The 14,017-nt window shown below is 51.0% G+C and overlaps 1 protein-coding gene across 2 annotated transcripts in view; it reads left to right on the plus strand.

The window, feature by feature from the left end:
* PIK3R5 (phosphoinositide-3-kinase regulatory subunit 5) overlaps window positions 1-11,967 on the plus strand; it is a 62,996-nt gene extending 51,029 nt beyond the window's left edge. Inside the window, exons 10-19 of one of the 2 annotated variants that reach the window (XM_032992113.2) lie at window positions 979-1,732; window positions 1,833-1,986; window positions 2,178-2,303; window positions 2,415-2,540; window positions 3,344-3,437; window positions 4,715-4,791; window positions 6,052-6,145; window positions 7,631-7,713; window positions 7,930-8,042; window positions 9,102-11,967. In XM_032992113.2, the coding sequence (XP_032848004.2) occupies window positions 979-1,732; window positions 1,833-1,986; window positions 2,178-2,303; window positions 2,415-2,540; window positions 3,344-3,437; window positions 4,715-4,791; window positions 6,052-6,145; window positions 7,631-7,713; window positions 7,930-8,042; window positions 9,102-9,243 (1,763 nt within the window). In that variant the 3' untranslated portion in view covers window positions 9,244-11,967. The remainder of the gene's footprint in view (window positions 1-978; window positions 1,733-1,832; window positions 1,987-2,177; window positions 2,304-2,414; window positions 2,541-3,343; window positions 3,438-4,714; window positions 4,792-6,051; window positions 6,146-7,630; window positions 7,714-7,929; window positions 8,043-9,101) is intronic. The other variant, XM_042802743.1, reaches the window with a different exon arrangement.
* The last annotated feature ends 2,050 nt before the right edge of the window (window positions 11,968-14,017 follow it).

Here is a 14,017-nt window from a genome sequence, read left to right on the forward strand (position 1 = left end):
ATGTGAGTGTCAGCTCGGGCATGACGCCTGCTGTGATCCCAAAGAAAGCCCTCATCTGAGTGGTGGGCACAAGGCACTGGTGGCCCCAAAACACATGTTGCTGGAGACAAGTCATGCACGGCTCAATCTCCTGGGCAAAGTTGTGCCTTGCATTAAGCTGGAAGAGGTTCGCTGCACCCGAGTCCGTGGGGATATTGGTAGGATGAAGACCTTGTTTGGTAGAAAGCTCCTCTGCAGGAGTTAACCTTGCTGGTGCCCTGGAAATAATTGTTGCTAGAAAAACCTGACCACACTGAGATAGATGTCAGGGCTTTGTGGGGTTGAGACCCCTCAGAAGTTACAGGTCTTCCCCCACCTGCAGCAGCCATGGCCGAGGAGCGGGTGCCTTTGCTGTGCTCTTGGACCAGCCACAGCAGTTTTGCAGGGGAAGCAGTGGCTTCCCATTCTGCTGAGCTGGTCTCTCCAGTTTCCCCATTCCTGGAAGACCTTTTCTGTTTCTGTGAAGGTTTAGTGTTCATTGCCTGCTGGCCTCAGCAAGCTGGACCAGGGCTCTGGCTTGGGCTTTGCAGTCAGTCCAGCCTTGCCAGGAGGCCACCCCCAGTGGGGCAATTCAGGTTTCGATTAGCCAAATACCTTGCTTTCCTCCTGGCCTCTGGTTAAACCCAGGACGGACGCGAGCATGTTGTGAAATCTGTGTAGGAAGGAAGCAAAACCCCAACTGATGTTAGCCTTTCGAGAACCCAAACAGAATGTGACCTCAAGGAGAGAAGAAACTTGCTTTGTTTTACTTTGCATCCGAGTGCATTATGGAAATCACAAACCATTCAGTGGGAGGTTTTCAACTCTTTCTTTGAAACTGTGTAGGATCAGAGGGAACGTTGGCCATGCTGTAGTAGCGTTGCTGTCTGGGGTCATCACATTTCCAGTGGTTATGCTGGAGCCCATGCCTGATATGATCTCCCTCCGGTTGCCTTTCAGATGTCCTCAATGATGTCCTCAGCAAAGAGTGCAGCGTTGTTGAGCCCATGGCCTCGGAGAACGAGGAGGAGGATGAGGAGGAAGAGGAAGTGGAAACCGATGGCTGTTCCCCCGAGCGGGACTCGCTGCTTTCCCCCATCTGTGCCATTTCCAAAGACTCCGTGTACTCGTCGCTGTCGGAGGAGAGTTCTAAGACCTCACGAGTGTCCCTCTTCACCACCTCCAAGGACTCCATCTCGGAGCTGACAGTGGTCTCCAGAAAGTCCCTGAAGTCGTTCGTCTCCAGTCTGAAGGACTGCATGGACAGCGGGTATGCGGAGGACAGCGACGAGAGCTCCCTGGACACGGTGGGGAGGCCGGAGCTGAAGGTAGAGAAGACCCACCACAAATACAGACACACGCTGACTAACAAGATCTACAAACTGTTCAAGAGCAAAAGCCAGCTGGTCTTGAGGAGGGACCTGAGGGACTGCCCAGACATGGGGTCACTCTCGCTGCCCCTGCGCCGGGCCGAGAGCCTGTGCACCCCCCAGGCCAAGCACCGCGTCCCGGCGCGCTCCCGGCGCGCTCACTCGCTGCCGCAGCACGTCCTGAGCCAGCGGCTGCCGGCCCCGCTCGCCCCGCAGCCCCTCAGCCTCCACCGACGGCCCTTCCTCAGCTACGACGAGGACGCCAAGGTGTCCACGCTGCGCGTCGTCGTCTTCGGCTCCGACCGCATCTCGGGGAAAGTGGCCCGAGCCTACAGCAACCTCAGGTGAGCTGGGCGGTGCGGGGGATCCGGCGGCAGCTATCCAGCCCTGGTGGGACATACCGGGAGGGCTTTGCTCACCCAGCCCTCTCCCACCTTCTCCTAGGCTCAAGGAGAGCACCTGCCCCTCACTGACAAGGTACTTCAAGCTGCAGTTTTTCTACGTCCCCGTGAAGAGGAGCTGCTTGGCTCCATCAGCCCCGCTGTTGCATCCCTCCCCATCCCTGGGGGACCCACATCTCCGCGCCTCAGCACAGACGGTAGGTGTCCTGCTCGCCGCGGCGGTTGCGGTGCCACCAGTGTTCTGCTTGGCCCTGAGAGCGCTGTACGAGGCGGCCAGCAAGGGAGGCTGAGGGGAGCAGTGGTGTCTCTTCCACCAGCCCCAAGCACGGGTTGAGGAGCCGGGGGGGGGGGGGGGGGCCCGGAGTGACCCCAGTGTGTCTGGTTTCAGGATCCCACCTTGGCTGGGGTGCAGAGCAGCACCAACGACATCTCCCACTACATCGGCATGTTGGACCCATGGTACGAGCGCAACGTTCTTGGGCTGATGAACCTGCCCATGGATGTGCTGTGTCAGGTACGTGCGTGCCAGCTGGCAGGGCTCAGCATCCCCCTCCCCTGGGGTACAGGGGAGCACTGGGCCGTGGGTACCGTGTACCCCATCAGGCTTGTGACTCTCTCCCCACAGTCTGCCAAGCTGGAGGCTGAGCCCCAGGAGGACTCCCAGGAGCAGCTGCCCATCCTGGCAGACATGATCCTCTACTATTGCCGCTTCGCCACGCGCCCCGTCCTGCTGCAGCTCTACCAGACAGAGGTAGGCAAAGGGGCTCAGGCCCGTCTTGGCGAGTGGGAAAGGGAGGTCGTCTGCCTGTGCCACCAACTTGGGACCTGCCAGTGAAGCGTTGGGGTTGTGGCACAGCCACCATGTGCTGCTGAGGCAGAGCTTGGTCTCCTCTTACTCAGTGGGTGCCCACGGTGCTTTGGCTGATGCTCCTGGCTCGGGGATTGAGAGCACGCAGGTCCTGCCCAGACAATTCTTAAGTCACACAAGCAGTTTTCCATCCAAAAACCTTTCCCCATGACACAGAGTGTCTCCTGTCAGTGCTGATAGGTTATTCGCATTGCTGGAAGTCCCGCCAGTGCTGCTCTTGCCAAACCAAGCCCCTCCGTGAAGCCCATTTTTCACACCACACTGTGTGCCTGGGGCAGATGTGGTGGGGAAGGTTGAATGCACGGCTGCAGTGGCTGCTTTGGTGCTGTGGCACAGGGCCGGCTGCACCAGGGCTGTGATGAGCAGAGCTGCTCCTGTTCCTGGGATTTGTGTCGCCCAAAGCGATGCCCAGACACTGCTGTTAGGCTCATGGTGGGTTTTCTTTCCGGTGGGTTAGGGAGTTTGCTTTAAGCAAAAATTAGGTTTTTGCATTGTTTTACTTGCTGGTGATCTATTAAAACAGTGTGAAGTGCAGCTAAATGCAAGTGTAAGCCCAGGCAGTTAGTTGTTGAAAGGATTTCCCCAAACTGACCTGTTTTCTGTAGAAAGGAAGGAGAGGGGTGAATGTTGTCCGGCACAGGCTGGGTCTCCTCACCACCAAGTCTTCACTCTTCTCCCCTTGGCAGCTCACCTTCATCGGGGGAGAAAAGATGACTGAAGTCTTCATCCATTCCCTCGAGCTGGGCCACTCGGCGGCCACGCGGGCCATCAAGGCATCAGGTCTGTAGCTGCTTCTGCCCCCGCAGCCTCGGGGTGGAGGTCTGCAAACCGCGGGGCTGGGAGATAAATGGAAAGAGGGGCTGGAGGGAGGGTGGGCTGCAAGAGGTGGGCTGCGTCGTGAGCAAAGATCCAGACATCTTTCCACAGATTTGGAAGTGAAGCATCACAGCTCTTGCATTCCTCTTCGGGAGCAAAGCCGTCACAATGCCTTGGTGTTCTTACTGCTCTTAACTCTAAAATGTATTTGCAATAAAACAGCTTCAAGCCCGCTTCCTTCCTCTCATCATCACCTGACCAAATGCATCTCTTCATCTTTTCTTTTTTGCTGCTTTCTGTTGTTTGCGCTTTGTCCAGGAGTGTCCTAAAATCCTTCTTTCCATTGCCTTAGTTTACAGGGCAAAGGAAGGTTTGTGCATGTGCTTGGAGCCTTCCTGCAAGAGAGATCCATCAACTCTTTCACTAGAAATTTATAAAATTATTAGAGAGAAGAAGCAATGGCAGAAGCATCTGCCTGCAGTGTGGTCTCCAGCTCCCTCCCGGGTACCAAGGACGACAGGCTGGCTGATGTGGTGCAGCTTGCAGAGACATCTCATGGCCAGCCCATAGTACTGCATTTAAACACATTGCTGCTTTTTTTTTTTTTTTTTTTTTTTTTTTAACCAACTGCTTTTCTGTGATCTCGCCTTGTTTTTGTAAACAGGGCTCATAAAATATCCTCCATATGAAGTGTCACCACCCCACTCCCCCAAAATACAGGCTTGACCACGACCTCTTCCCAATAACTCGTGAAACCACCAATCCTTCTGACTTTGATATTATTTTTTTCCTTGGGTTGTCTGGCAGCACACCACTTCACATCTGCAAAAAATTATCCAGAAAAAAAAAAAAAGTAAGTGTCGGGTACAGTATTTCAAGGCTAATTTAATGTGGGCAGAAATATGCCCGGAAAAACAGGAGCCGGGTTAGCAATGCGGCCTTTTATTGCTTTGTGTTTTCCCTGGAGCACTGACCCCTCTGCACTGGCTTAGCCAGCAATGCTTTCAGTTTTGCAGAGCTGCTTGTTCTGCTTTGTGTTGAAAGTTCTGCACTGGATTAATTGCTTTCTGGCAGCTTTTAAGCCACCTTTTCTTTTTGCCTTTTTGCTCCACAGTTGTGTTCAGCAAAGCATTTTTTTCCCCCCTCTTTCTATAGGTACAGAGTGTGCTGCTGTATCAGTAGCCAGCTGAAGAATGGGGATAAAAGGCCACCGTGTGACATTTGCTCCTTGTTTCATGCAGGTCCAGGCAGCAAAAGGCTGGGCATAGATGGAGACAGAGAAGCAATCCCACTAACACTACAGATCGCCTACAGCAAGGTGAGTGCATGGGACTTGCACAAAGACAAATGAGGCAGGAAACTGCTTCAATATTGGACAAATATGTCTCACAGCTGGGGGCTGAGAAAGGCAAATGCTGACAGTCTGCTGGAGGAGCCCAAATCCAAGCCCAGATGAGCCAAACTCAAGCTAATTGTCTACATCCTGGCTAACTGGGGGTGGCTTTCCACTCCTATTCAGCCCAGTAAAATAGGAATGTGCAGCCAGTTTCCACAGACTGCGTGTGTACTCGGTGGACTTTGCTTCCAGGGAGTGATCTTCTGCTCGTCACAGCACTCCTCCTATTCCGTTGGTTCGTCTGCAGTTATTTAGTGTTAAGCCTGGGCAATTTTTTTGCAAATCCAAGGCTCAGTGAATTTTAATGCCTACCCAATCTTTGTGCAGCTCCAGGTAAATCCAGATCTGAGCTAGCCCAGGCAGATGATTAGGGGTGGGAGGCAGGGTAACATCAGCCTGGAGTGTGGTGTCTGCACTTGGGTCACAACAGCCCCGTGCAACCCTACAGGCTTGGGGCAGAGCGGCTGGAAAGCTGCCCAGTGGGAAAGGACCTGGGGGTGTTGGTTGACAGCTGGCTGAGTATGAGCCAGCAGTGTGCCCAGGTGGCCCAGGTGGCCAACAGCACCCTGGCTTGTATCAGAAATAGCGTGGCCAGCAGGACAAGGGCAGGGATCATCCCCCTGTGCTCGTCACTGGGGAGGCTGCACCTCGAATACTGGGTCCAGTTTTGGGCCCTTCACTACAGGAAAGACACTGAGGTGCTGGAGCGTGTCCAGGGAAGGGCAACGGAGCTGGTGAAGGGTCTGGAGCACAAATCCTGGGAGGAGCAGCTGAGGGAACTGGGGGTGGTTGGTCTGGAGAAAAGGAGGCTGAGGGGAGACCTTATTGCTCTACAACTCCCTGAAAGGAGGCTGGAGCGAGGGGGGGGTCGGTCTCTTCTCCCAAGTAGCAAGTGACAGGACAAAAGGAGATGACTTCAAGTTGTGCCAGGGGAGGTTTAGATTGGATATTAGGAAAACTTTCTTCACCAAAAGGGTTATCAAACATTGGAACAGGCTGCCCAGGGAAGCGAGTGAGTCACCATCCCTGGAGATATTTAAAAGACCTGTAAATGTGGTGCTTAGGGACATGGTTTAGTGGTGGACTTGGCACTGTTAACAGTTGGACTTGATCTTATAATGGTCTTGTCCAGCCTAAATGATTCTGTGATTCTCTCTCATGCGTTTCGGTTGATCCCTGCAGACAGCAATCAGTGGAAGGAGTCACTGGAACGATGTCGAGAAGGTCTGCACATCCGTCAACCTTAGCAAAGCTTGCAAGAAGTATGAAGAACTAGGTGGGTAGAAGTGGTCTTTGTGGCTTTGCACAGGGAACAATGGGAGGGACTGGTGGACTGAGAGGACAGTGTGGATCTTCTAACTGGAGCAAATGAGGAATGTGTGAATGCAGGAGATAATGGGACATGCCTGGTGTTCCCTGGAGCATACTGCAGTCCTTGGCTGTCCTTAGCACCACATCAGGGACGAAAGGCATTCGATGTCCCTCTGTCCTGAAGCTTCCAGCCAGGGAAGTGGGATGCCCATTAGGGAGGGGGCTGGGATGGTTTGCACAGCAGGATGATCACTGGAGCGGGGTGCTTTCCAGAACAACACTTGTTTAGTTAGAAGGAGGAGAGACAGGTAAAATTGTTGTTAAATGAAGTGGGACCAAGGGAGAGAGTGCTTGTCCGCAGCAGCCGTGCCTCACAGCCAGCTTTCTGCAGGCTCTCATAAAGCTGGAGCTTCAGCCTGATTTCATTCCTGCAGCTCAGGGATAGCTGGCTGCCACATGGTTTTGCTTCGTAGTATTTTTTTTTTTTTTTTTTGTAATCAGGTTTCTGATGGGGTATTAATAAGGCTTTGAGCCTTTTAAAAGCAGCGAGACTTTTAGTCTATGTATTTAGAAACAGTACCTGTTCATTCTTGCTTAAGAACTGCTGTCTTGGCAATCAGACACCCAGTTCTGAATAAATGGAAGGGGTTTTTAGTTCTTTTTTCCTCGTGTGCTTTGTGTTTGGCAGGTGTGTGGTTTGTGAGTGGACTAGTTGGGGCAAGCAGGTGATCTACCAAATAGGAGGCATCTCCTGCATGCCCCATGGAGCTCAACCTAAACCCCTATCCCTCCCGACCCTTATGTTGCTGCCCCAACCATGATGCCATGCAGGCAACCCTGGAGAACACTCAGCAGGAATTAATTTCTCACCACCTTTATGCTTGGAGTTGGCTGTTTCTGGCACTAGTTCAGGAGCTTCACTTGTGCTGCCAGCGCTGTGGGTTTGCTTCAGGGGGGTGTCCTCAGCAATGTGCTGGGGAGAAACTTCTCTTTCGTGAATCTCCTTCCTTCCAAGAGGAAAAACCCAATCCCCTTGATTGTCTCCATTGGTTTTCACGTTCAGCAGTTTGACCACAGGATGTCACTGTAATTCCAGACACAAAAAAGCATTTCCAGGAAAGGCCACGCTGGGAGAGCTAGAATTTCCTCATGATGATGGAGCAAAGTTTTTTCTCCTGTTTAGGTCCTAAGATACTTAAATGTCCTTTCCTGCCATGTTTAGAAAGCAGTTGGAAACTACAGAGGACGTTTACCTCTGTGACTTTGATTGCTTTCTTTCTGTGTGGGTTAGCATGAGGGAAGGAAAGCTAGAACTGTACTGCATTTCCCCCACCAGTGGGGTCCTGGTGAGAGCCACTGGCTCTGGGATGCTTTGAGGAGTGGAGGGACCACATGGGTTCCCATCAGTGGCTCAGAATCCCTGAGTGATAACAGTTTTCCTTTGTTACAGCCTCAAAGACAGAGTGTCTCAACTTAACCATGAAGGAGGTGGTCAAAAGGCAAAACTCCAAATCCAAAAAAAGTTTCAATCAGGTAAGTCAAATCACAGTGCTTTTATATTTGGTAAGAGGAGGTCAGTCTGACTTAGCTGGTGGGGAAGCAGGGCAGGAGAGAGCACCATCTTGGGGGATGTTTGTTGCTGGCCACCAGGCCTGCCTTAGGGGTGCCCAGGTCCCCTGCTCCCCTTCCCTGCACGGGGAAATGCACTGAGCCTGGCAGCCCTCTCACTCAGACTCGCTCTTCTACCAGCAGATCAGCGTGTCCCAGATGAAAGTAGACAAGGTCCAGATTATCGGTGTGCAGTCCTCCTTCGCCGTGTGCCTGGACCAGGATGAGCAGAAGATCCTGCAGAGTGTAACCAGGTAGGAACTGCAATGTGGCCAGCTGCCCGCCGCAGTCAGCCCGCCTGGGGTGGCGCATCCTCTGTGTGAGGGCTTCTCCGTGCAGTGGGGGGTGGCCACCGTGGGGACGAGGTCCTGAGCACCGTGGTGGTTCTATTCCAGATGCCCAAGCTGGGTGACATAGCTCCAGGATCTGTAGTGCAACTGAGCTCAGGTGGGGCTGGATGGTCCTGCTCAGATCTCAGCAGTAGTTTACCTTCACAACTGTGACAGTTTAAAGGTAGTCTCCAGTGAACTGTTCAACTCTGTGAAGACAGGTCTTTCAGCAAGACCAGAGGAAAGCTATGCAACATAAATGCGGTGACTGAAGAGCACTGGGCACGTGAGCAGAGCCTTCAATTTCTAAATCTCGTTTGAGTTCTTCACCACCTTTGGCATACCTATTGCAGAAGGAACCCATGATCTTCATGGGAGAGACTGGGGTAGAGCAATTGTTCATTTGACTGTTCACCCATCAGTTGTGTCCCCAGGGCACCAAACTGGCTTCCCTGGTGATGGAATGCGAAAACTCACTGTAGACAGCATAATTCCATGAGCACAAAGAGATCAAACCAGTTGATCCACAGGTTTTAGAAATGTCCAGGAGTTTTAATTTCTCCCTCAGAGAGAGCAGAACTCTACAAGGTTATGCTACCTCCAATGGAAAAATATTTCAGATCTTATTTCTTAAATAATCCCAAGGCGAAGTATTTTACTTAACCTGTTTGTTGCATAACTCGGGGGAGGGAGAGTTCAGCGCATGAAATGGAAAACAGGCTACTTCCCTCTCCCCGAAATCTGGGGGATGCAAAAGTTCTCCTTTTCCCTAATGAGTTTCGGAAATCACTCTTTATGGATGCTTCTGCACTACATCCCAATCTGAGCCAGCTTAAGGACCTGAACTCTCAGCACTTGAGCTCCAGTCCCATTAAAGACTGCACTGGTTCCTCTTTGTTCGCAGATATTTCTGCTGCACCTGAGGACTGTGATTCTGGGCCACACACCTTATTTATACCTTGGTTTCTTTTTGTTCCCTTATAGGTGTGAGATCTCTGTGTGCTACAAACCCAGGGACAGCGATCTCTTTGCACTGAGAAGGTCCTCTGTGCCTCCCCAGGACCCCTCTGAGTTTCATTCTCTCCTGTGTTTACCCATTGCCACCTTCAGCGGAGCACTGCCGTAGAAGAACCCTGCGTCCTCTCAGACCAGACTCCCATCCACCCCCGATATAGGCTCAGGAAAAGGAAGTTGACTGTCCTCCTTTGGGCTGGAGTTCTTGTCCAAGACATTCTGGAGCCAGAGTGTTAGCGTGGTGGCTGAGCTGCTCCCGGCCTGGGCTTAGCCCATCCTTGGGAAAGGGGAACACTGGTGGTGGGCTCCGGTATCACTCAAGGTTTCTCAGCAATGGGAGGAAAGTGGTTTCCTTGAGATCTCCACCTGGTTCAGCAGACTGACAAGACCTGAATTAAGAGGGCAAGGCAAGGACAGTGATATTTTCCTGCCAGCAAATGGTGCTGTGGCTGTATTTGACAGGGACTGTGAGGCCAGTGTGATCTGGGGGGAGCTCTTGGGGGACGTTTTGAAAAATGTCCTTGGCTGAGTAAGGGTAAGCAGCTTTCAGTGCACGTGCAGTTGCAGATCACCCAACCGCTGTCTTGATGGCATTTCACCCGTAACAGGTTGAGGATGCTCAGGACAGTTCTTTGGGGGTGGGGACAGGCTTTCTCAGTATTTCCTTTAAATTACAAAGGTTGGGTGTCTTACAGAGAAACAGTGCAGAGCAGAGCCAACCCATCCGAGGCCCAGAAAGACCCCAGCATGGATTGTAGACTGCTGCTTGTGTTCCAGTGAAGTGAGTGCAATAGGCCATATGATGGCATTGACGGCTTGTCATGTATATGTGTATTTACTGTAAACCCAGGACTTGCAGGAGATGAACTTCCAATTTCTGCAGAATTTCAAAGTGCAACCATGAGATGTACTCCCTGTTCAGCCCATGTTCCTGAGTCCTGCTCCCCAGCACTGTATGCTAGAGACATCTCAGAGGCTGAATCCTCATTAATTGCTTGAAATATGGCAGGAACCATGCTCACACTCCTAGGAGGGAGGGAAATACTAGGAAAACCACTAGGATTGCCTTAAGCTCACCTGAAGAAGCAGCTTTGCTAGAGAAGGACCCAGCACCAAAAACACTAGTGACACTAGGATTTGAGATCACCTCTCCCCTGTAAAGAGGGTTTCTGTCCTCTTCCTTCTCTCTGCAAGGCTGTGGGTACAGAAAGGTGCAATATTTGGGAGCATTTAGAGGTATTCTGACCCCATGAGCAAAAAAATGAGACTGGAAGAGCCTTGCCTGGTTTCATAGCCCTCAAGTTCTTTCTCAGTAGTTTTTGGTGATTGCACTAATGGTAACAGGCAGAAGAGTGTGCTGCCGGCTGCAGGCTAGAAGGATCTTAGTGCTGAGGAATGTGCTGTCTGGAAACATCTGGAAGGGACCCTGGGTACTGCTGGGGGGCTGCAGGGCTCAGCCACAGTGTGATCAGTTCAGTGTGGGTCCCTGGAGCCTCCAGAAAACAGGACCTGGTCAGCTCTTGGCACTAGTTAGAATAAGGTTGGGCTCTCTCCCCAAGGGCTGATGGCATAGCTGCAGTGTTATTTGGAGTTGAACCTGTCAGGAAAAGGGCCCAGAGCTCTCAGGGGCTTCAGTTGTCTCAGAGGAGCGTGGGTCAGGTTTGTCTGCTGGATTCTTCCACATCCCTCCTGGAAGTGTTTAGGGGATCCCTCCTGTGCTGTCAACTCTGATCCGGGCCCCGCTGGCTGCTGGACCTGCTTTCTGTTCCCACTACCTGTCTCGTTCGGGGACAGCTTGGTCTGGGCCCAGAGGTGAACATCTTGGGTTAAAGAAGGTGCTAGATGGCTCTTTGGTGTTCTCAGCAGCTCTGGATGCAGCTTCTGCCAATGGCCAGAGGTGAGCAAGAACAAGACGTGAATATGCTCCCGAGGCCTCTGCTCTTCATCCTTCTACTTGAATAAACCATCCCTAGGATGGTGTTGCCTTGTGGACTCCAAGAACGGACCCTTGTGTGGGGCGAAGCATCACTTGAACATAAGCAGGTGCTCTGGCTCCATTGGGACGCAAAGCCGGCTTGGACTCCCGGCAAGGACCCACCTTCCCCGGCCATGCACCGACTCCAGGAGCACCCATCTTTCCCTACGTGCATGGAGCAGTGTCTGTCCCCTGCTTGCAGCACGGACTTGGCAGGGACACCAAGACACTGCCAGCTCGTGGGGGCTGTCTCCTCTCTCACCGGGTGCCTGCGGGGCGATGTGGGAGCGTGCGCTGAGGGCGCTGCTCTGCACGTCTGCACATCAGTATTTTAAGTCCAATAGGCTCAAGGGATCAGAAACAGATTTTAATAGCACTTTCCATGCACTTGGAAAAAGTTTTCCCACTGACTTTTCGATTCCCAAGCCGGTTTCTGCGCATCTTCTCAAATGAGGCTGAAATTTGACAGCTGTATTTTTTTGTTCAATAACTTAAAATAGCACCTTATCCTGTCAAAACATTGCTATTTGTGATCTTGATATCCTTGGCTAAATATATCCCTGACACTGTTAATGATATAAGCCTCTTTAGTTTCAGCTGACCCTACAGAAATACTAGAGAAGAGAATTTCGATCTCAGAGAAAAACAAACACAAACTCTAGGGACTCATAATCCTGGCTAAGGTTTTGACCTCTGATGCTTTCTGGAAATGAAAGAAGTCTGAGGATCTTTCAGGTCATCTTTGTACATATGTGCAGCCTCACCAAATCTGTGTAATGTCTGTGCTGATCTGTAAGATACTGTTCAAAGAACTTCTAAAGTAATTGTAAAATATTAAATGTTGATTTATTTCGAATACAAGTACAGCATTTGAGTCAAGTATTTCCTGAGCAGGTGGGAAGCACAGAAGGAGGCTCCGTGTCTCCACGAGGAGAGCAGGGAGCACCCGGGTCCTTTGCAGAGTAGCTGACCTGAGAGCAGGAAAAGGCTCATAAAATCATTATGTTCCTGAGCTTGGTCCCAGAGGGCACGACACACAGACCCGCAGAGGTTAATTGAGCTGCTCTGTTCTGTGCGTAAAACACGGGTTTTGATGTTGTAAATCCAAAATTGGTTTCATGCTGGATTAAGAAGAGAAACTAGCAGAGCTGATATGTGGAAGGTGAGATCTGTGCATGCCCTTCCCTTCCAGGAGGCTCCTGGACCTTTGCTGTGGTGCTTTGAGAGCTGGGTCCTGGCAGCTCCTGGGGTGCACAGCACAGCCCTGGGATGAAGGGTCACTTCTTGGGGTTCAGCAGGTTTTTGCCCAGCAGCAGGGTATTGGGGTATTTCTGACTTAAAAATCTCTTCTGCGTCCTTGGGGATGCAGGTTTTGCAGATGGAGCTGTTGCTACTGAAAGTACTCCGAAATACGAAATGACACTTGCAAATGTTTCACTGTCTCAAGTGTCAACTTCTCTTCCTGTGGATATTCAAGGAAATAGGCTTAGTTGGTTGGTGTGTGGGCCAGTGTGTTGTAGGCAAATAAACAACGTGGGAAAAGTAATTTCAGCTTAGATGAACCAAAAACTGGATAAGAATAACTTTTGTTAATCAGCACTTTGTTATGTATTAGTTATCATTTTTTTTCACTCTGATTAGAGAATAACAAAAGATTTTTTTTAAACAGAAAGAGTCTTTTGAAAAGACAAATAAGGAAAATACTTTATCGTCCAACCTGGAACAATAATCTGCTTTTGTTTGTTCTCAACAACAAAAAAAACCCCAAACCAAAAATCCTCCTTCCCAGTTATTTTCTTTTTAAAAAGAAAAGTGGAAAGAGGAACATGCGTGCTTAGATCTGAAGCAGAAAGTACTTTGTTCTAAAAACATGCATGACGAAAAGTTTAGGATTGGGGCTCAAGTCTGATCCTTGAAGTGCTTAATAGCTGAGGGTTTTGTTCTTGTAAGTACAAAAGATTTAGCAAACAGCTGCTGATAAAATAAGTAAGGCTGGGTTAAGGGTAGGCTATTTAAGAAAAAGAATTTTGCCTCTTTTAGATATGGTCAGATCAACTCGACGGAGCTTTTTGCAACTCTCACAGCATCAAAGCTGAGCTGGTCTGTGGCCCGTCTGTGTCTGTGAGGGCTGGGAAGACGGTGGGTAGGGCGTGTGTCAGGCTGAGAACACCAACTTCCATGGACCTCCTGAAAAAAAAAAAAAAAGTATGTTGGGGTCTTGGTATGTGTTAATTTACCAAGGTCCAGTGGCAGTTTCAGGTGGTCCCCTGCTCTGTCAGGGGTTGTCATCCCGCAGCCAAAGCTGCTGGACTCAGCACAGCTGGAGTGGGACGTGCTCCACTGCTGTTGAGGCAGGATGTGGAGATGTGGCGTGGGAACGTACCGCGGGCTGACTTCTCACCACCCATCGTCGCTGGTGAACCCTCCATCCTCTGCTCTTCTCCAGTGGCGCTTTGTGCATAGGTGCTCCTCATCTTTACTGGTTTGCTCCCCACAGCTTCTCCCTGCCAGCTCCATGAGGAGCCGTCTTGGGGTGGACGCTTGTGTCAGGTCCCAGCGTGCCACAAGAGTTGGTTGAGAGCCAAGTCTGCCACCCCAGAGCCACCACGGCTCAGTGCTGGCAGAAAGCAAAGAACTTAATGCATGCAGACAACATCAGTCAGGTTGCTCAGGGCCCAGACAACATCTGAATAGCTTCATGGATGGAGATGTTCTTGTGCATGAGGTGAAGAACAACGTGAGCCAATGCGCATCCAGAGGAGGGGTCCTTGAGTTGCCGTTCCTGATCCTGGTGGCTAATTAGAAATTCAGAATGAATTAGCATCAATAGGCAGGAATGAGATTGCCTGTCCTGGATCCACTTGCAGGGGTTATACTCCCTGAAAGTTAGAAAACACAGGTGCCCTCCTCT

The sequence above is a fragment of the Tyto alba genome, unplaced genomic scaffold, assembly GCF_018691265.1.
Source record: "Tyto alba isolate M040663 unplaced genomic scaffold, T.alba_DEE_v4.0 Super-Scaffold_39, whole genome shotgun sequence".
In the NCBI taxonomy this organism is placed as follows: domain Eukaryota; kingdom Metazoa; phylum Chordata; class Aves; order Strigiformes; family Tytonidae; genus Tyto; species Tyto alba.